General features: G+C 56.9%; 1 protein-coding gene across 4 annotated transcripts; it reads right to left on the bottom strand.

Moving 5' to 3' along the window:
- Nucleotides 1-285: 285 nt before the first annotated feature.
- LOC150016332 (bifunctional peptidase and (3S)-lysyl hydroxylase JMJD7) lies at nucleotides 286-21,016 on the bottom strand. Of its 4 annotated transcripts, XM_090270456.1 has the most exons (25): nucleotides 20,929-21,016; nucleotides 16,455-16,608; nucleotides 16,127-16,380; nucleotides 15,760-15,816; nucleotides 15,204-15,299; nucleotides 14,913-14,989; nucleotides 11,621-11,693; nucleotides 11,211-11,347; nucleotides 10,955-11,086; nucleotides 10,546-10,586; nucleotides 10,320-10,362; nucleotides 10,000-10,054; nucleotides 9,557-9,690; nucleotides 9,207-9,290; nucleotides 8,890-8,927; nucleotides 7,898-8,033; nucleotides 6,987-7,123; nucleotides 6,511-6,733; nucleotides 6,223-6,340; nucleotides 5,783-5,920; nucleotides 5,503-5,607; nucleotides 5,158-5,337; nucleotides 4,663-4,829; nucleotides 3,906-4,092; nucleotides 286-3,751 (listed from the first exon to the last, which is right to left on the bottom strand). In XM_090270456.1, the coding sequence occupies exons 1-25, from the start codon at nucleotides 20,990-20,992 to the stop codon at nucleotides 3,540-3,542; spliced, it is 3,042 nt and encodes a 1,013-aa protein (XP_090126582.1). In that variant the 5' UTR covers nucleotides 20,993-21,016; the 3' UTR covers nucleotides 286-3,539. The 4 variants fall into 4 exon arrangements, with proteins under 4 accessions (XP_090126582.1, XP_090126584.1, XP_090126583.1 ...); XM_090270458.1 differs by lacking the exons at nucleotides 14,913-14,989; nucleotides 15,204-15,299; nucleotides 15,760-15,816; ... (1 more) ...; nucleotides 16,455-16,608; nucleotides 20,929-21,016 and adding an exon at nucleotides 14,275-14,396; XM_090270457.1 differs by lacking the exons at nucleotides 14,913-14,989; nucleotides 15,204-15,299; nucleotides 15,760-15,816; ... (1 more) ...; nucleotides 16,455-16,608; nucleotides 20,929-21,016 and adding an exon at nucleotides 12,837-12,845.
- Nucleotides 21,017-21,558: the final 542 nt, after the last annotated feature.

Raw genomic sequence — 21,558 nt, 5'->3', positions numbered from 1 at the left:
GGATGCATAGAAAGCACCCCCTTGGACCCTCTGCATGGAGGTAGTGTATTCAGGGCACACCCTGAGGCTGCTAGGGCTCTACCAGGAGCCCTACCTCCTCCTCCTGGTCTCTGGGTTCCTGACATTTAGCCTTCTAGGAGGTGGGGTGCTCTTGGAGGGAACCTGCCCCAGGGGTGCTGGCCTGCACTGTGCCCCCACATGAATGATGCTTGGTGCTCAGGAAGCCTCCGGAAGCAGGAGCGTCTCAATTCAGGCTGCTATAACAAAAAGACCAGACTGGGTAGGTTATAACCAACAGACATTTATTTCTCCCAGTTCTGGAGGCTGGGAAGGCCAAGGTCAAGGCAACAACAGACTGGGTGTCTGGTGAGGGCTGTCCTCCAGTTGCAGGTGGCACCTTCTTACTGTGTCCTCACATGGTGGGAGGGGCGAGCGTGCTCTCTGGGGTCTTTTATAAGGGCTCCACCCTCATGACCTAATCACCTCCCAAAGCCACCTCCTCCTACTAGCATCACCTTGGGGTTAGGACTTCAACATATGAATTTGGGGATGGGGGGGTAGATATATTCAGACCATAGCCAGGAGGAGGGAGTGTGTAGCAACTCTGCCTGCACTGGCTGAGCATCTGGCCTGGTGCTGACCGGTGTTCCTTCCTTGCTGTGCAGCCCACAACCCAAGCCCAGAGCTGAGAGCCAGACCTCTGGGCTTCCTGGTGGAGCACGCAGCTGAGGAGGTGCCCAGCACGGACACTCCACTCAGATAGGGCACCTAGGGGTGTGTGTGGGCTGCCCGAGCCTCCATGACCAGCACAGACGCCGCCCCCTTAAGCCCAAGGTCATGAGACTCAGACCTACACTGCTGGTGGATGGCGTAACCCCCACGTCTGAGACCTGTGGCCACCCCCGGGAAATAGAAAGCCCCAGCACCCACCCCACCTGGTGCAAAGCCCTGCTCCCTCTCAGCAGTGACAGTAGAATCAGGATCATGAGGCTCCATTTCCCCAGATCCCACAGCTGTGCCCCACCCTCCTTGCCGAGAGAGAAGCCTGCGTGCACTGACAGCCACCTGGGAGCTCCCGCAGCCAGCCAGCCCTGCCGAGGATGCTGCACCAGGCTCTTGCCACCTTTCTCACTCGGGCCAGACCTGAGGGGAAGGGTACCCAGGTTACCTTTGCCCACGCTGGAGGGCTCGCCTGGCTCTGTCCACCTGGGACCCTCCCCCTCATTCCTTGTCCTCCTCCTGCTCCTCTCCAAGATGGAGCGCTATTTGCAGGACAGCCGGACCCCTCCTGCCCCCTTGCTCTCATCCCCCAAACTCTGCCTCCATCCTCTCCTGCTTTCCCGCACCCCAGGACCCAGCCCCTGCTCCAAGGAGAAAGGGGCACCTTCCTGTCCCAGAGACCAGGAGTCAGGATGTCACGCAGACAACCCACAGACCCCAAGACCCACACAAGTTCACACAGAGACAAACCCACAGTGTTACAAAGACTCACATACCACCCCCACACAGACACCCACAGACACACAAAGAAATACCCACACAGCCTCATGCCAGAGGAGCACTCACATCATAGCAGGGCGGCAGCCACGCTGTGGTCTCTGGCCAAGTGCCCGCTCACACCCATGTGGGGCCCACACAGTCCAGACTGTGAGCTGCTGCGTGAATAGCCTTGTCCTCCTGGGCATAATGGCACCTAAGGCTGCCAAGGCAGCCATTTCTCCTGCTCTGTGACTCCAGCCACATGCTCAGGACAGGGACTGAGAGTCGCTAGGCCAGGGCAGACAGATATAGGGAGAGCCAGTCACCTCCCACCCACCTCACACGCGTGGCCACACCTGGTATCCGCATCCACCTTGACGTTAGGAGGACGTACGTGTCCCCAGGGAACCCGTACCCTGGGGCACTAGGCCCTAAATTCACTCTGCCTCCCTGTTCTCTCCACAGGCCTGGGCCCTGACGTGAACTCTGAGGGGCCACCAAACCTCAGGGCTACAAGTGAGGACACCCTCCCGGGGACCAGAGCAAGACTCAGGCACCAGGGCCCTACTGACCTCGGGAACACACGGTTCCTCGTTAAGAAGCAGACCCCCCTACACACACACACACACACACTGTGGTGAAGCTGTGCCACTGGTCTCTTTCCTTGGCTCATCTGGTCCCAGCTCCAGCCACCGTGACAGACAGGAAGTAGCCCTTTGACTGAGTCCCTGGCCACACCCCAAGGGTCCCTGACCAGGTGAGGACAGGAGTGCCAGCTATCATTGCCTGCAAGTCTGCTCACTGGGCAGGGACAGGGCTCCCCCTCCCCCACTGCCCAGGCCAAACTGGCCTCCTGTTTACCTAGAAAAGGTGCCAGGGGCAGCTGACCCACATTTCAGGGGAGGCATGTGGGGGACCAGTATTTATGGTACAGAGGGCTGTAGCCACTGTGTGAAGCTAGGACCAAAACACGGGCCCATAAGCCTTAACTGGCTGGCAAACGTGCCCCACAGACCATACTGCTGGTCCCACCCTCCAGGGGATTTTAGAAGTAGATGGGAATGCAAAGTACTCTTTGAAGCTGATGAAGCCTGCTTGCTCTGTGTAGCCCCAAATTCTTATCAGTAGATGTAGAAACAAAATGTTTATGGAAAAAGAGGCATCTGGAGTTCTGTGGTATGCCTTGGCGCCTCACAGTCTTGCTGCTTGTCTCCCTATGTTGATTTATGCCTTCCCTTTGTTCTTACTCCCAACCATTTGGTGGAGGTCTGCATGCTTACCCGGTGCATTTCTCAATAAAAACCCTGACTGAGAAAAGAGTGATCAGTGATTTCCTCTGAGAGACACACCCTTTTCCCTCCTCAGAGAATTCATCTCTGAGTCAGCTCTTCCATCCGCTCCGAGGGAGCTGCGGGATGGGGAACCTCCCAGAAGCCCATGCTGACTAGCTAGTTCCGAGAGGTGGCCGGGGAGACATTTTGTTTAAGTCAGTCCTTGCCCTGTGTAACCAACAGCATGGAATAACATGTCCCTTCTTGGCAGCAATGACAGAGTCTCTGATAACACCCCCCATTTGTTATGGGCCTCTGTAATATATAAAGCACTCTATTTTACACTGTACTACCACTCAAGGTAGCAAGGAAGGGAGGGCAGACAGGTCACAGGGCTGTGAGCCCTTTCACGAATATGGTCAGTGCTGCCCTGGGGGTCCCCAGCTCTACCTCTGGCTGACACAGTCTCTGAAGCTTCTCCTTGCTCAAAAGGAAGCCATCTCGGCCCACATCAGGGGGCCCAGGCTCCAGCTCCTGCTTAGAAGGCTCTATCTACCTGGAAGTGTCTGTGGCAGGCTTGCTGGTGGCTTCGGTGCCACATCTGGGTGGTGCTAGGTACACACGGTAGGGGAGCCCCTGACGGAGCCACCTGCACCCCCAGAGGTTTTGGAATACCTGGTGATAACGGTCTCTGCTCCGGCTTCACCAGAGCAGCCAGACAGACCGGGAGTGAGCCTGCAAGCGTCAGGGGCGGTGGGCTGGACGGGAGCCCCGGGCCAGGTGCCGCCGTCACTGGGGCCTGTGCTGCCTCCGCCGCCGCACAGCCACACGCAAAGCCTCCAGCAACTGTTCCCGGTTGTTGCAGATGTTGTAATGTGTCAGGTGGAGCAACTTGTCCACGTCCTCCTGGCTGTAGGTCACCTTGGAGTAGTGGTAAGGGGAGTTGGAGGAAGACAGGTTCACCTCCCCGGCCTCCTTCTCCTCAGCTGTCCGGGGCACGCCTAGTGGAGAGAGAGCAGCCGGGCACACAGGGAAACACACTGTGGGGGAGGTGGTGGGGCCACCTTTGGAGAGGCATAAAGGACAAAGGCGGTGGGACAAGGGACGGGGCCCGGGCACCAGGGAGCTGAGCTGGGGGCTGGGATGGTGGCTCACCAGGGGCCGAGTGCTCCTGGAAGGAGTTGTTGACCAGGGGGAAGTGCAGCACAGCAGGGGCTTCGGGACAGTCAGGGTCCAAGAACAGGTGGCACTCCCGAGGCTGGCGCTGCTCCTCCGGGCTGGGGGAGATGGGCGGGAATGGGATCTCCTGCTCCTGGCAGAACCGGCCCAGGAGCTGCAGTTGCTGCAGGGCAGGCAGAAGAGGCATCAGAGGGACGGGCCCACAGGGCTCCCCGGTGTCCCCAACAGCAGGCTGACCAAATGTGGAGGCCTGTGCACAAAAGCCAAATCAGACTCCAGTGGACCCAGCAGAGCCAGGCCAGACTGGGACAATTGCTCAAACCGGACGGCCCTCCTGCTGCAGCTCCATGGGACTCAGCCGAGCAGGGCTGCTAACAATGCCCAGGTTCTGCAGCAGAGAGGCAGAAACCTTCACTGGACCAGCACAGAAACCCAAAGCAGGGGCCCAGAGGACCAGGACCAGTTGGGTGTGTGGGTGCAGCAAAGGGGACCCGGATATAAAACACACTTAAACACATCACCAGTCCGCCCATCACTCGACTTCCTGAGCAGAGCGAGTCCCCCTGGCCATAGATTCTATGAATTCAGTTTCCCTTTCACACAGCATCACTGTCACAGCCCTAAGGGAAAGTGGGACAGGTGCTGGACTGCAAAGCAGATGGCCCTAGAGGCATAAGCCAGGATGTCAGGCCAGGCCTGGGCTTCCCCACCACCTCGCCCGCCTGCAGCCCACCTGAAAGGCTCCGTGGAGGTTGTAATCCAGTGACAGGATGAGGTCCACGTCCCGCGTGGGCTGCAGAAGGGGCGGGCAGCTGGTGTTGATGAGGTAGCCGACATCCAGTAGACAAAGGTGGGGCTCTGCAGGTGTCAGCTCATTGGGGAGCCCATCCAGTCTGGTGGCTGGAAAGGTTGGGGGGACAGGGTGGAGCAGCAGACGTCACAGGTGCACAGGGCACCAGCTCCCCGGGCCTAATGCCAGCTCTGGGCTGCCGGCAGAGACTCTGCCCTCTGGCCCTTCTCTCATGAAAGCAGCACCTCCACTTCCGAGGTCCTGCAGGTGGGCCCTGATCCCCAACATAAGGAGAGAAAAAGGAGTTCTCACTGCAAGCAGCCCAAGGAACTTGGGGACAAGGGGTTATGGAGTATGGGTGTCTGGACCAGGGACCCAAGGCTCAGGCAGCCTTGGAAAAACTCTGCAGAGCTGAGACAGGAGGAGAAAAGTAGATACCTTTCCAGGTGGAGAAGTGAGGATGCTGGAAATAGTCCTTGTGGAAATGGAAGCCCCGCAGAAAATTGTGGGTGGCCTGGGCAAGTGGCCGCCACGTCAGGAGATCAGTGAAAAACTCGGCTATCCTGCCAGCCACCGTGGGAGGCTTTTCTATCTTCAGAAGGGGGACCTGCTCCTTGTCTGTAGACAAGAGGGAAGGAAGTGGGGTGTCCAGGAAATTGGTACCCCTGGGCCTTTATTCCAGGCTCTGTGGACTCTCAAAGGCCTGAAAGCCACCCCACCTACCCCCAAACACAGCCCCACTGGCTGCCCCACTGCATTCTTACGAAGGGTCCAGGCACCTACCCAGGCCGGCCTGATCCTGCGCCCAGCGGTCCCAGAACTGGCCAGGCTCAGAGGCCCAGTACAGGCTGTCCTGGAGACTGGCTGCATACAAGTTGCTCCAGATCCCTGAGGGGACATGTGGGGAAGAGTCCCCCACCCCATTACCACCTGACCCTTCCCCCGGGCCTCTCCTGGACCAGGAAATGTTCCAGCGACTGAACTGGGAGGGTCAAAGCCCACCCCCTCCCCCAGGTCCATTCTCCCTTCTACTCGGGCTTCTCCATCCTTCCAATCCCCTCACCTTCCAGGAAGCAGATGCGAGACTCGGGAAGCCGTTTCATCAGCCGCCCCATGAAGAACTCAGAGCCGAAGAGCTCAGAGGGGATGAAGGCGCCGTACTTGGGAAAGCCAACCTCATAGGGGGAGAACTCACACCACTCTATGAGGGGGCCGTGCAGTCTCACCGTGGGGCCCAGAACTGAGCACCCATGGCACCAACACAGCCACCACGGGCTCCAGGGCAGGGCCGTCTAGTGACCAGGAGGCTCAGCCTCATTGCTGGCACTCTGGGCTTGGGACCTAAGGCCCTTGCCCTCATCCCAAAAGCCTGAATGACAGTCCCCAGAAAGGATGGGGCCTGTCCCAGAAGAGGTGGGTACGACGTCCACCTCCTACACACAAGTCCAGCTCCCCCCACCCTGCCAACCACGAAAGCATGGGTCTCAGGTCCAGGCTGCTCACCTCCAAATTCAAAGGTGGTCAGGTTCTTCTCCTTGGTGTTGAGGGCACAGTAGATGGGCAGAGGATTCTGACCACGACTCAGAGCCTCCCGCTGGTCTGAGAGTTTGTGGTCATGGGGCTGAGGAGAGGGAGGCGATCTGAACCTAAAGCCTTGGCTTCCTGGTGCCTCTGGGGCCCTTCCCACCCCCTCCTGCCCAGGACTGCTCCCATCCCCACACCTTGCCAAGGCTGTGGCCACACCCTCTGCACCCCAGGCCGCACCCCCCACCACCACACACAGACACACACCTCGTCATGCAGCAGTGCCTCATTGATGAGGGCCCACAGGTTGGTGAAGCAGGTCGGGTAGCCCAGGTGGGCACGCTCGGCCAGCTCCTGCCGGTACCGCTGCAGCTGCCTGGGGGCCAGCACGCCCAGCTTGCTCTTAGTCACCTGAGTCTTCAGCAACTCGGTGGGGCCTGCCAGGTCCTTCTGAGACCACTCTGGGTCCTCGAAGAGGTTGGCTAAAGCCCTGGGAAAAGCCAAAGCCAGTGGGACCATCACTCAAGGACCCTGTTGCATAACTTGGGCTCCGTTCTAGGACAACAGCCTGGCAGGTGTCTCCAAGGGGCCCCTGAGCACACTTCTCCCTGGCACGTGCATTCTCTCAGCCCTTCCAGTTTGGTCAGAGAGGCGTCACGGTCTGAGGGTCTTACCGCTTGCACCCCTGCCACAACCCAACCAGCCACTCCCAGGCTCCTACACTCAACCTGCTGCCAGCTCACCAGGTGGATCCCGAGGCCCCTGTGATATAGGAAACACAATCCAAGAGGCCCAGCTCCTTCAGGCCGGCCAGCTGCCCGTATAGGGAAGTCATTGCTCGGATGCCACCGCCGGTGGCCATAATAGCTATCACTGGGATCTGAAAGAGGGGACAGCCAGGCCTCAGAAAGGCCTTAGAGAGGGGGAAAGCCAAGCCACAGAAAGGGGAGGTAGTAAGCCAAGCACCTGCTCAGCTCACCCATAGCTAAGCTGCTCAAAATCTAATCAGGTCTGTTGGGATCAGTTCTAGTCAGGCCTGCAGAGGAGGGTCTAGTCAGAAGTAGCCTCTTGAGGGTCAGGCTTGTCTGGGTTTAAGAACTCCAGAGAAAATGTACCAGACAATTCCTAGGCCTCATCTCCTCACCTCTAACTCCTGAGTGGTCTGGTGATCGCTTTCTGGAAGCAGCAGGGCCACCTCAAAAATCTCCCATGTAGGCACCCCTCTCCCTCTTGCAAGGAGAAGTCACCTCCCTAAGAGATGCCCAGGCTGATCTGGACCACCAGGGACTGTCCTGGGCCAGCAGACAGCCCCCACGGTGTATGTCCTACTGATCAGTGAGACCAGGCCATCTCACAAGCTGGACCAAGTCAAGGATCAAGAAACAACGAGAAGGAAAGCTAGCCCAGAGGGGCAGCGTGCAAGCTCCAAAGTGTCTCATGCAATGCTTAGGACTCAATGTGACCAAGCTCCTGATGGCAGCAAGAGAGAGGGCAGCGAGCAGGGGCAGGCGGAGTGGGGCGGCCCAAGCCCGGCTCAGCACCAGCTCTGGTTTGGTTGGGGAGCATCCAGTTCCAGCGCTCGGCACCGGGCACCACACGGGGCTATGGGCCTGAGCAAGCCGGAGGATATGCCCCATGCAGCCCAGCCCCCAACCTCATCCTCCTGCAGGTCTCCATCCAGCTGCAGGGCCTGCTTCAGGGCCTTTGCCACCACCTGCTTCCTCCTGCGCAGGAAGGCGCGCTCCTCCGCACAGGGCCCGCAGCCCAGCCGCACAGCCAGCTCCTGTGGTCTGAGCAGAGAGAAAGGCCCATGGGGCAGCTCCTGGGTCTCATCAGAGAAAAGGAAGCTGGGCTGCCTCCCTGAAAAGCCCACTGTCATCTCTGATCTCCTCTCCTCTCCCCGACCCTCACCCCTTGTCCTCTGTCCTGGCAGAAGTGCGAGGCGTGGATGAGACGGGGGGATGGTGACCCAAGACCCAGGCATGGGTGCACATGGGGAATGCTGCAAAGCGGGTTCACAGAACCAGGGACACTGGTGACTAAAGAGGCCCCTCCAGGGTCCTGAGTGCACAGGCCTCTGGGTGGGACCCAACACCACAGATCCACGGCCACCTCTCAGCTTCTCTCCGTCACTGACCCAAAGTGACCGCTAGAGGGGACAGAACCAGTGTTCCCACCTCTCCATGGCAAGCAGTTGGTTTCCCAGGCAAGGGGAAGGCGCATCTAATGAAGGTTAGCTAAGGTCCGCCCACAACAGCTGCCCCCCAAATGGCACGATATCTCTCCTCTCTTGGCTCCTGTGCCCTCTCTGTGCCTCAAAACACTCTCCTCACCTTCCACCCGTTTCTCCAGCCAAATGTTTACCAAGTGCCGCCCAAGTGTCAGGCACTGGGCTAGGCACACACCCACTCCGACTAAAGCAGAACTGCAGTAAAATGTTAAAAAGAGCCTTTACCTGCTAGGGCTCCCTTCACATCGTGCTACACCCCTGGAGCAGACCCTTGAGCACCTAACAGAAGGCTGCATACATTGTGCTGGGAAGCTGCCCTGTCCCCCCTCTGTCCCTCCGGGCCGGGTGCTTGACCCTGGCCACTACTCTGGCTGCTCCCCCCATGACCCTTCTCAGTGCCCAGCCCAGCCTCTCACCCATCTTCTTTTTTCAGCTCCACCCTCATCATGGGCTCCTGAAAATCACGGACGCTCTAGTCACAAAGTTGGGCCGCCCTGTTCCTCTCACCCCAGCCTGAACCGCACCCCATGATGTCCCCATGGTCCCTTGGGCCCCCAGCCATCTCCACAGGGGCCAGGCCCAACACCTGAAGGCAGGGATGCCCAGAACCTGGTCCCGCACTTCCCCAGGGTAGGGCCTGAGGACAGAAGCTGCTACTGAAGCAGGCCAGCCCTTCCAGCCTGAGGCCATGCCCTGCGTGTGTGTCTGGCTTTCTTCCTCCAGTGACCAGTACCTGGGATGTGGGGAAGACGAGTCTCACTGCTTGGCCAGAGGGCAGGGCCCTCAGGGGCACCTTCAGTTGCTCCTGGGAGGCATCCTGCAAGGGGGATGAAAGAACTTAAGACCCTCTACCTTTCCTTTCCCTCAAGGACTTCACCAACTGCCCCGGGAGTGACAGAGAAGCAGCAGGAAGGGGGACACCAGGCAAGCGTCAGCCTCACACTCTTACCAGGATGCCTGACTATGCCAGGGAGTGAAGGGGGATTGGGGGCTCAAGGTGAGCAGAGGGACGGGTTGGGAGGAGGCACTGAGGGGAGGAGGGGAGGCTATGGGGGCCCCGCACGGGAGCGCACGACATACTACCTGCAGATGAACACTCAGCTCCTCATCCCAGCAAGCCAGGCAGTGGAAGCAGGAGGAGGAGTCAGTGCCCACTGAGGCCTCCTGTGGACCCTCATAGGACCCAGGAACCACAAGCTGCACTCTGCCCTCTGACCCTGGAAACAGGAACCAGAGCAGAGAGGCTGAGCGTAGGATCTCGGCCCACAGAGACCTTCGTCCTGCCCAATGGGCCTGGGGGGCACTTCCCTCCCGCTGAGACGGGCATCTGACCCAGGACAAACTGGAGATGGACTATCCCCTCTCCAGCCCCTCTGAGGACTAAGGGGAAAAGCCCCAGCCTAGACTTGCCCCAACCCCCTCCTCTTGCCTGACAGCTGAGGGCATCTAGTGCAAGGTCCCCTCCAGGTGCCCCTCAGAAAGGGGAAGCAAGGGCTGAGGTCTCTCCCCGGGGGTCAGGGACTCACCCTTCTGGTCCCCGGTCTCCTCCAGTCTAACGTGCAAGCAGGAAAGCTCCCGGGCCTGAGTCATTGAGAGAACCCCTCAGACATGAACCTCTCCCTGTTAGAGGTCCCCACCCTCCCAGCACCCTGGTTCTTCATCCTCAGCGCTTTATGACCTTGGCCTGAGACACCAAACACTTGCCTGAGGTTGTATCCTCTTGAGGAACTGAAATCCCAGGGTCCCCTCCCCTATCCCCCAACTCAGCTTTGTTCCCCCCATAGCGGGCCTGAAGCTTGGGGAGGACAACAAGCAAACGGCTTGAGGGAGGGGATTCTTCACTCACCACCAGGATGCCATTGCTGACGAGTTGCTCAGCACTGTCTGTCCTGAAAAGAGCCCCCAGTGACCCTAAGTGGGTGCCCCGATGCTCACCCCCCAAGGGGGACTGGGCATTCCTCCTCTGCTGCTGGGTGTCTCCCAGGGAAGGGTGTCAGCTCTGGGTGCACTGGGACCTGCCCTCCCAGAAGCAAGCACTCCCACTGGGAATTGTCACAGGGCCCCTGACTCACAGACTCTGCAGCCGAAATTCAACTTCCAGCTGCTCCTCTCCCTGGTGAGAAAAAGAAGCAAGTTAGAAAGGAGGAAAGAGAGGAAGGAGAGGAAAGAGAGGGGTGGGAGAGGGAGAGAGAGAAGGGTGGGGAAGAGAGAATCAGAGTGCATTCCAACGCAGATGCCAGCGGGGGTTGGGGGGGGGCTCAGTGGTGGGAGAGCCACTGTACCCAGCCACGCTGCTCTGCCCACCTCTGGATGGCTCCAAAAAGCTGTCCCTGGCTTGGGTGTCACAGGACGTTGGGGATGGGATTGCTTCTCAGGGCACTGCAGCTGCCGCTGATGGCGGCCTCTGGAAGGCCAGGGAAGCCTCCCTAGCATCTGCCTCCCCCGGGCGGACACACTCCCCAGGCCTGGGTGCAGCCTTGCCTGAGGGCTCCGGGGGAAGCTTTCGCGGCGGAACTCCCCAGCCCGCAGAGTCCCCACGTCAAACAGCACCGACAATACAGGGTCATCACTGGTCAAAAGGTCCTGGTCAAAGACTTGCAGTTGTACGATGTTCTGGAAGGGGAACAGAGTGAGGGGGCTGCAGGAAGGAGGGGTGGAATAGGAAGGTGAGTGGGGCAGGAATGAGGGGCAGTGGCCAGGGACAGGGACAAGGGCTGTGGGCTGACTCCTGGCCCACCTTGAGCTGGCTGTGGATTCGGAAGCGGAAGCTCTGATTCCAGATGGGGTTTCTGCTGTTCTTAACTGTGCGTGTCTGGAGTCTGCGGCTACAGGCCGTGGGCAGCCACAGAGTCACATAGCAGTCGGAGGGGGTCACTGTGGGAAGGAGGAACGAGCACCTGGTGACTGATAGCCAAGAGCCCTTCCCAGCCTGGCCACCCAAAGTCCACATCTTTCCATCGCAGGCAGCCCAGGAAGGCCTAGAGACCCAAGGGATTGGGGCTGGGTCAGGAGGCAGGGAGGGCAGAGGCAGTGCCCCCACCATGACTCTCTGCCCAGTGCCTCCTCTCAGCACCTCTCCAGGAGCCCCTTGCACACCCAGCCCCACTCTGAATGCAGTGGCGTAACTGTTACCCACCCAGCACTCACCTAGGTCCTTGGAGGGCAGGCCACGGGCCTGCAGGACACGAACAGTGAGCAGGCAGGTCCCCGGCACCTTTGCCTGCAGAGGAGAAAGGGCCAAGGTGTGCTACAGACCCAGACCCAAAGTAGACAAGGGCCTAAGGGGAGGCTAGGACGACACCTTGAGGCCCAATCCTAAACCACGAGGCCCAGCGCCACCCAGCCACAGGTCCAAAGGGAACAGGAACGTGACCCCTGCTGATGACACCTGCCGACACTTACACATCACTCTGGGCCAGCTCTGGGCCAAGTCTTTTTGTACATTAACTCATTTAATCACACAACCACCCTATGTGTGGGGCCCACTTATGACCAACTCCATAAGGAAACTGAGGCAGGAAGACTAAGTAGTCACATGCCCAAGGTTCAGGGCCAGAATTGGACCAGGTTAGCTCCAGACTTCTGCTCTCCATTCCCACTTGTACCTGCTTCCATTTGCTGGCATGGTCTCCTTCCACCCACATCCCCAGCTCCCCCTTAATAAGCAGCCCTGTAGCTGGCCTGTGGGGGGCCAGAGAAGAGGTACCTCAGCGCCCAGCCTGGCCTTGGGCCCCTGGCTGAGCTCCTCCCCTCCTCCATGCTCTCTGCCCCTGGGCCAGGGAACCATTTTGGAAATGGACTGTCTACTAAGGCAGAGACAGTAATTACCAGGTCACACCACCCACAGGTTGTCCTTCAGGTCCTACAAGGTCAGGCTAACAATGGTCTTCGGGCAGCTCCATCCAAAATCAGAGCCTGGATCTGAGGAGGTGGGTGAGCCCTGACAGGTGGCCAAGGCAGGGAAAACCTGTGCCAACCATTCCTCCCTTTTGGCTTCAGCCCTCCCTCAGGAAGGGGCCTGATGGAGTCAAGAGAAGAACCGAGGAAGCTCATCTATCAGTGTCAGCCCTGGGGCCTCCACTCCAAGCAACTGAGTGAGAGGAAGCACTGGAGCAGCCACTTCCTCCTGGGGCCCCAGGACAGCAGCTGGGAGCCTGAGTTACCAGGGCCCAGGTCCATGGTGCCCAGAGCTCTGCTTGGAGCCTATCCCTAGAGCAGGAGGAACCCAGCCGGTCCCTCATCCCAAGACCCTGCCTCTTCCCTGGCTTCTGCTCACCACCCTGGCCCCAGAAGCCCACCCCGCTGCTAAGAAACAGCACTAACCAGGCCCCGGGGCGGGTACCCAGTTCTCTACCTATCTTACCAGAGCCATGAGGCTGAGTCTTCTGGAGTCAGGAATGACAGGCAGTGGCTGGAAAACTAAGGACTGTCAGCTTTGTCACGCAGAGCCAGGGATATCCCAGCTGGCTCCAAGCTCCTCCCTGGTCCCTCCCAACGGCCCCCGCTCCACCCAAGCCCCACACTCATTCCTGGACCAGTCACCTGCACAGGAAGTGAGGCACCTTAAACCCTTATGAAGCCAGTGACCTCCTGGTGGTGGTGGCCTAACAACCACCAAGACCCATTCTCTCCCGCCACCACCGTCTGTGCCCATCCACCCAACCCTGCTTCCCACCTCACATAGAGGGGCCCCCAGGAGAGCGCAGTCAGAGGCTGAGCAGAAGGAAACTGGAAGGTGGGGCCTGCAGGAGCCGCTTAGGTCTAGGAAACAGTGGGTGGGCCCAGAGCAGCAGCAAACAGAACAGCCGTGACCTCCACAGCAGCCCTGTCCCAACCTCCTGATGCCAGTATGACAGGAACATCCAGTCCCGACTGGAATGGTTGGCCAATCTGAGAGGAGGCCCCGGGCCCCATGATGACCCAGCAGGGGTGTGGTCTGTTCTATGAAACAGCCCTTCCAAGCCGCTGCCTCCATCCTGGGAGCTGGGGGCTGGGTGACCGCAGATGTGGCCTAGAGGTTGGCACTCAGGAACATGGGCTCTTTCATCTCCAGGGCCAGGTTGGTGGGAAGAGGGAGTCTGAGTGTGGAGACCCACTCCTTCCACAGGGGAACAGTCTCAGGAGGGGCAGGGGCTTGTTGTATGAGAAACAGGGGTGACCCTCAAGGCACCAGACCCCACTGGCTGCCCTGGAGCTGGGAGGAAGGAGGAAAAGAGCTTCACAGGCCCCAAGTCAATGAGGCCTGCACCAAAGAGGTCGGCCTGCCTGCTGAGAGGTGCTCCAAGGGCTCTCATGACTAAAGGAGTGTTGGCAGCAGAGCTCCTCAGGCCAGGGCAGGACCCAGCCCTCGCCCCCATCAGTCACCCAAAAACCTTTACCTGAACCTTCCAGCTCTCACCAGACACGGGAGGCAATTTCAAGAGGGAGTATGAGCACGCATGAATCACAGCTATCTTTTATTGAACACTTCCTCTGTGCCAACCCCATGCTCTCCTTACAGATACCATCACCAAGCCTCACAACACTCCATGAGGCAGGAACAATCATCTGTTTTACAGACAAGACACCAATGCTCCAAGGCACTAACACACCCCAGGTCAGGGAGGTAAGAGGCAGTGCTGCACCTGGGGCCCCACTGCTCCTCCAGTGCAGGTGGCCGCCCCAGCTGTGTGGCCCATGCCCACACCTGCCTGGTACTGCCTGGTCCTCCAGACTGCCTCCGGGATCCTGCCAAGCTGATCGCAGGCCACGCTGGGCCAGGAGCCAGCACACTCTGACTCCAGGTTGCCTCTAGAATTGACCTGGCCCAGGAGGGATGTGACCTTTTCCACATGTCCTTTGCAATGATATTCACCAGGCTCCATCAGTCAAGGCCTGAGGCTTTAGTGAGGGAGTCGAGCAGCTGGAAGTAACTGTACTTGAGGTCATACTCCATGTCGTACCAGAAATTCACTGCGGGGAGAATGAGACCTAAGCAAGAGGGGTCCCTTCTAACCCCAGCCTCCCTGACCCATCCCCCAGATGCCCTGCTGGGTCTGCTGCTGGGTGACGGGCAGCTCCTCACCAGCGATGCAGGCATGGGACTGCTGGACGTGGTGGAACCACAGGGCCGGCAGGTAGAGCATCTCGCCAGCCCGCACCGTGCAGCAAAGGGCCTGGGCCTCCCTGTAACTGGGGTACCGAGCCAGATTTGGAGCCAATGGGTCCAGTGGGATCCAGGGCACCTGCAGGTACAGTGGATGCCAGGGGGCAGACCTGAAGCCCCAGGCCCTCCAATTCTATCTCTTTCAGGGGTCAACCTCTCAGGCTCTGCCCTGCTCAGCATGGGGAGGCCCCAGACTTAAGGATTTTTCAGGGCAAGGTGCCACCGCCCCAGCTCTTTTGTGCCTGCTCCTCAAGAGCACAGGTTCTCCCTGGGGCCCAGGAATAAGACAGAAACCTTCTCCATGGCCTCCTCATCCACCACCTTAAAGGAGCCCTCTTCAGTTAGCTGGTAGGTTGCTGGTGTATACATCTCTGAAACCAGAGAGAGGAAGGTGTGGGGACAGACCCTCAAGTGGTCTGCAGCTTGCCAGCCACCATTTCCTTGTTCCCTGGGTACAGGGGCAGGAAGGTCAGGAGCCCTAGCACAGTGGGAAGACTGTGTCCACAACTCAGGCCTATGGCACCAGCCTCCCTTCACCTCAGGCTGCCAGCTCCCAGACCCCTCCCTGCAGGCTGAGCCCCCTACCATAGGGGATGAAGGGCCTGTCACTGGGTGGATGTAGCAGGAAGTGTTTCTCTCCTGAGACCACACAGTAGAGGTTCTCATAGTGGTCCTTATGCACTGCCAACACAAAGAAGGCCCAGTGGGCAGGGCACAGGAGGGGACGAGCAATCTGCTGGGGCCCTGCACCCCAAGACAGCTTGAGGTGTACGAGAAGAGCGCAGAATGTCAGAACAGATTTGAGGGAGAACCGGGCAGGTTGCAGCCATTCCTGCCCTCTGAGGACGTGACACTTGCCAGGCCCTGGGCTCATCTCCGCCAAGAGGGAAATTCTAGTGAACAGGGCTCTCCTGAGTTCACCCCCTGACCTACCCAGCCTTTGGGAAGCTTTCTAGGGACCTAGAAGAAACAATGCCCTCCCCCGCAATGCCAAGGGCACCTTCCCCCACCTGCACTGACAGGGGAGGCCCTCTCTTGTGCCCGAGCCCAGAACCCTAGAAGGAATCTTAGAGGGAAGTCAGTCTCAGTTTTGTCCGCGCCCAACCTTCCACTCCTGGTCTGCTCGCTACCTGATACCTACAAGACGTCACGGCCGCCGCCTCCCCCAGCCAGAAGTTCACAGCATCAGGCATCTTTCCTGCAGGTCAGGGGAAAGAGGGGAGTTAGGAGAGGGTGTCCCACAGGCCAGGCTGGGAATAATCACTTTAAAGGGATGCTGGGCTAGAACCTGGGTGGGGAGCAAAAGGGTCACAGGAAGCATGCAGGGAGAAGGGGCAGTGGTGGGCCACTGGCGAGGGGCAGCAATCTCCAGTAGTTCATTGATATAAAGTCAAGGCCTGGGAACTTGAGCATTCAGCACATAACAGCTAACCCTGTGGGGCCAAGAGTATGGGCAAGACACCAATGAAGGGAGAGAGGTAAGCAGGACCCCCACCTCCATCACTCACCCAGTGCCTCAGAGGCCCAGGGCACATGCGGCTCCAGGTCAGGCAGCAGCTGGGGCAGCTCGGTGGGCAGGTTGGAGCATTGCTTCTGCACATAGAGGACCCCTGGGTGGTGGGCTCGGCCCTCCAGCACATCCAGCACACAGCTCAGGGGCAGGCGGCGCTCAGCAGGCATCACAAAGCGGTCCCCTCGCACAGCATCCGCATAGCCGTCCGGGGTCACGGCCACACTCACCTCCGTGGAGCCCACTGTGGCTCTGGAAGAATGGACATTCGGCTCCTGCCCGGATGCCACAAAGCACCGCCCACATCCCTCTGGGGCAGCCCCAACCTGAGGTAGGGAAGTGACCACTTCTGGAGGGCCGGCCAGTGCTGCAGGGCGTTGCGGATGACACAGGGCCTATTAGGACAGACCCAGTCCCGGTAGAAGTGAAGTGGAGTTGGGGGCTTGTCCAGGTAGGGCACAGCAAGAGGCACGCTGAGCTCTGAGAGAAAGAGGGGAGCGGAAGGTCGCGGGGAGCTGAACACAACAGCACCCAGTCGCTGCCCCACTGTCTGCAAAAGCAATGTCCTCCCTCCTCAGGCCACACTGTATCCCTGGACAATGCCCACTGGTGGCCATGGAATCCCGGACAATCAGGAACTGAAGAATGAGGACGGAAATTCAAGGGAGAAAGTGTGACGTACCCACAAGCACACCACTGTGGGCCACAAGAGTAGACAGGGCCCAGGGCTGCTGCTCAGTCCATAACCCAAACCTTCCATGGGGCTATGTCTGGCCCGCACCACGGACCCTCAGCTTCCCTACTCGAGGGGCTAACCTCTCAGCAGCCCTGAGGAAAGGCAGCCACTGAGTGGTACTGGGAGCTCCGCAATGAGCAGAGCTGAGGCCCCAAGGTGAGCACCTAGAATGTGCTCAGTACTTGGACTGGCCAATGTGGAGGTACCAAGGGATGATCCAATCATCATCTGAGGAAGCTTACAACCAAACTGGGGAGACAGACCACCTCACAAAACCACAGGAGAAAAAGGAAGGGCCACAGCATCACCATCCTCAGACCCCCCGCGAGCACCTAGGCAGGCTGTGTGTGCGGATGTCTACAGTGGCCCTGTGCCACCTTAATGACAACTTCTTCTCCTGACTCTTCCTTCTCCTTCACTCCTGTCAGCCTATCGATTGTCCCCAAGTCCTATTAATTCCACACCCCTCCTTCTTTCCTCTGCTGGGATCCACATTCACCTACCTCCTTTGGTTCCTCAAATGTCACTCCAATAAGACTCCCCCCAACCCAGCCATCCTTTTAAAAACTATAACCTTCTCCCAATAATCCTTATACCCTTTCCTTTGTTTTTCTCTTTCTCTATCATTTATCACCATCTAACACACTATATATATCACTTATCCAAATTGTTTATTGGTCTCTTGGTGGAATGTAAGCTCCCTGAGGGCAAGGATCCTTGTCTTGTTCACTGGTGCATCCTTGGGACCTAGAATAATACTGAGTGCACAGTAGATGCTCAGGAAATGTTTGCTTAATGGTTGAATTCAAGTCTCCAACATCTCCTGGTTGGACGGTTGCTGCAGTGAACTAACTGGTTTCCTTGGTTTAATTCCACTCCCTCTCAAAGCAGCCTCACCCTGCCCCCCATCATCTTCCTAAAATACAATCTCATCTTCTCACATCCCCAGTAAAAAAATCCTTTGATGACTTACCACTGCGCCTTACAACACACTGCCCGCCTTGGCACGCACTCAGGCCCAACCTACTTTTCCAGTCTGGTTTCCTCCTGTCTGGTGCCTGCACCTCACCACACACTACTCAGGTAGTACGGACGGACCTTTGCTCCTACTGCTCACTCAGACTGGAACGCCCTTCTCCTGGCTTTTATAAAGGGTACAGGGCTTTGCTTTGTCATTTTCATCCTTGAGGTCCAGCCTCAATGTCTTAACACACTGTTGACTGGTCACGAAAAACCTAGTGTTTTCAAGCCCAAACGCTGTCGACCGATGACGAGTTAACTCATGTTTGCACTTGCATTAGCTTATACAATTCTTAAAACAGAGAGTAATATAGGATTTTGTAAAAAAAAGTTGTAAATTGTTTCATTTTCATATTCGATTATGAAAAAATAGCTGGTGATATGGGACAGCTTTTGTATAAAATTGCCAGTCAACAAATGGGTTAACCCCCAACATGTGTTTACTGTCTCCTGCTCCAAAGGGCCACTGCATTCATTTTCGCCTCTGAGGCCACGCACGCTCTCACCTGTCATGGTTGCCCTGCAATCAGTCAGAAAATGAATGTCAATAGACCAAAAATTAGAACTGAGTGGGAAGACAGATCCTGGTGAGCCCAGGAAAACTGAAGAGGAGAGAGCTGGCATGTGTGCCTGCTTCACCGGCGAGAGGGTTAAGATGGCACTTGCCCAGTAGAGGCAGGAGGGGGAGACATGGGCAGAGGGCCTTCCCAGTCATGCCTGCCCATCAAAGCAGTCGCCTTGGGAAGCGGGGATGTGGGGCTCAGTACATCTCCCTGTTATTCTCACCAGGATTTTTAAAGTACACCAAAAAAATTTTTTTAACCCTTTGTACTTTCACAGCTACTTCAGTTTTACTCTCACCATTTAATAGTTTTCCTTTAGAGAACAGCTACTGTTTTCTCCTGGGGCTTCAAAATGGGGGAATTTCAAAAGGAATCCAAACAATTCCTTTGGCCCAACAATTCTTCTGCTAGATTTTTAGCCAACAAAAATACACTTATGCACGACGACTCTGCTCCAGACACACTGGCCTCTCACTGTTCCTTGAACACACCAGGCGCTCCATGAGGGCAGGGATGCTTGTCTTTAGGCATTTAGGTCATTCCCAATCTATTGTCCCCCCTTAGGACATTTGCCTGTCCGTGCCCTTCACTCTAACGCTCTTTAAGATGTCTGCACAGCTCACTCTCTTCCCTCCTTTAAGCCTGTGCTCAAATGTCCTCTTATCAAGGAGGCCTACCTGGACCATATTATTTAAATTTGTAATCTAAAGGACTCATGGACAACACTGTGGTGATTGCTGTGGGGAGGAGGGTATAAGGCGACTAAATAGTAATGGAAAAAAATAAAGAAAGAAAGAATAAATCAGCCCTGGCTGGTGTGGCTCAGTGAATTGAGCGCTGGCCTGCAAACCAAAGGGTCACCGGTTCGATTCCCAGTCAGGGCACATGCCTGGGTTGTACGCCAGGTCTTCAACTGGGGGCACATGAAAGGCAACCACACACTGATGTTTCTCTCCTGCTTTTTCTCCCTCCCTTCCCCTCTCTTTAAAAATACATTAAATCTTAAAAAAAATAAATAAATCAATCAAATAATAAAAAAAGAAATTTGACCTGCCCTCTACCCCCGCATCCTGAGGTCCATCATTCTGCTTTGTTTCTGCCCCCCCCCCCGCACTTATCTTGTAATCCTCTACTATAGAATTTGCTCATTTAGTGTGTCTATGGTTCATTCTCTGTCTCCTCACTTAGAATTGCAAGCTCTGTAGAAGATTTTTTTTTTTAAAGAAAAAAAAAGAATTGCAAGCTCTGCAAGAGCAGATTGGTTTTGTTCAGCGATGTATCCTAAACACTGAACAGAGCCTGGCACACTGACGTGCTTAAGTACTGTCATGGGCCACATAACAATGTTTTGGTCAATGACGGACCCCAGATACAACAGTGGTCCCATAAGGTTTGTGGTGATACTGGCAGTCACATGAAAGCAAGTACAGCACATACAATTATAGTAGCAGGCTATACTATCTAGGTTTGTGTAAATATTCTATGATGTTTGCACAATGAAATTACCTAGCTTCACATGATGTGGCGCATGACTACTTGTCAAATGAATACTCAAAGTAGTCGTTGCAGCACTATTAAAAAGAATAGATTGGGAATGACCTAAATGCCTAACAACAGTGGGCTGATTAAATAAATTACAGCATAGTACCCAGGTGTGAAAAAGATTGCAGTACAGGGATATGGAATGATCTCCAAGATACATAATGCAAAATAATGTGTTTAGCAGGGCAGGCCATCGTTTGTTTAAAAAGGAGGTATATGTGTGGATATAAACAGTATTTTTGGAAGAATGCAAACTGAAGTCTGGAATGGGAAGCAAGCTTACTTTATGTTATAAATCCGTTGTTTTTTAAACCATGTGCCCATGTTCTAGTCACTGGTGAGAAATCACGGAAAAAATAGAAAGAGAAGGGAGGGAGAAAAATAAAAGCCAAGCATCAGGAAGCCAGGGATCACTTGTACAGCTGCCTCCAATTCTCCCCAAGCTCTGCACGGCCCTCAGCTTGCAGAAGTCTGTTTTTAAATAAAGATTTCCAGCAGGAGTTCTGAGAGGGAGAACCCAACCACCTGAAAGACTTCACGACAGGAAAAGGTGGGAAGGGCAACAACAGAGCACCCTCCCCCACCCCGATTATTCCTACGGTGCTGGCTGTGGGAAACAGGTCAGCACCCAAACAGTCAGTGACCTCAGGAAGCCACGAGGGCGTGCAAACACGGGAGGCGGGGAGCTGAGGACCTCCACCCGCGGGCTTGGAGGAGGAGGTTCGAGAAAAGTGATCGGAGAAGAGGTATCGACCAGTCACGTGCGCGAGAATCTGCGCTCTTCGAGGATAAGAACTTGGGGACATCCTGGTGTCTGCGGCCCAGGAAACACCAGTGCCACACGACTCCAGAACCTGGTGCCCACCACGCCCACGGCCCCTCCCGCGTGCTGAGACTGATCCGCAGCCAGGACGCCATTGCCTGACCGAACCCACTCACCTCTTACCGCAGCCGGGAATTCTCGTAACTCCCTCCGCACAGCGTCCAAAGCCGCCTCCGCCATAACGCCGCCGTCTCCCCGCCCGCCTCCCAGAGGCCCCGCCCTTCCCCCTTAAGACCCTGCTCTCGCGGAGGCACCTCCCCTCTCCGTGGCACATGCCTGGGCTCCGGCTACCCGTGCCGCTAGAGGTCTCGTCCTGCTCCCACCGCTGAAGTTCGCAGCCTGGATACAGCCCCCACCACCTCTCCCCGCCCGCAGTTCACCCCGGGATCCCGCCATACACGCGACGAGCGAGAAGCGCCTTCTGTTGCCTGCCCCACTTGATGCCGTTCCAGAGTTAACAAACGATTGTTTATTGACCAGTTCATACATCAATACAAACGGACATGTTAAAAACAGCCCCTGCCCGATGAGACCTGGGAAGGAGGAAAGCGTCAGGGCCTGGTCAAAATATAAAAGTTATAAATAAGGGGCTTTCAAAACTGAGTCAGGGCAAATCTGGACAGGGCCGGCAGCTGCCGTTGGCCTCAGACATGCAGAAGGGAGCAAGCGCCAGCCTGGCCACAACACGAGCCTCGGTTCAGGGTAGGGAAAGGGCGGCCACCTTCTCACAAACATTGGCCGGAGTA

The sequence above is a fragment of the Furipterus horrens genome, unplaced genomic scaffold (assembly GCF_987537825.1).
Source record: "Furipterus horrens unplaced genomic scaffold, mFurHor1.1.pri manual_scaffold_3, whole genome shotgun sequence".
Lineage (NCBI taxonomy): Eukaryota > Metazoa > Chordata > Mammalia > Chiroptera > Furipteridae > Furipterus > Furipterus horrens.
Note: the sequence above shows the minus strand (reverse complement) of the source record. Positions and strands in the feature narration are given on the sequence as shown.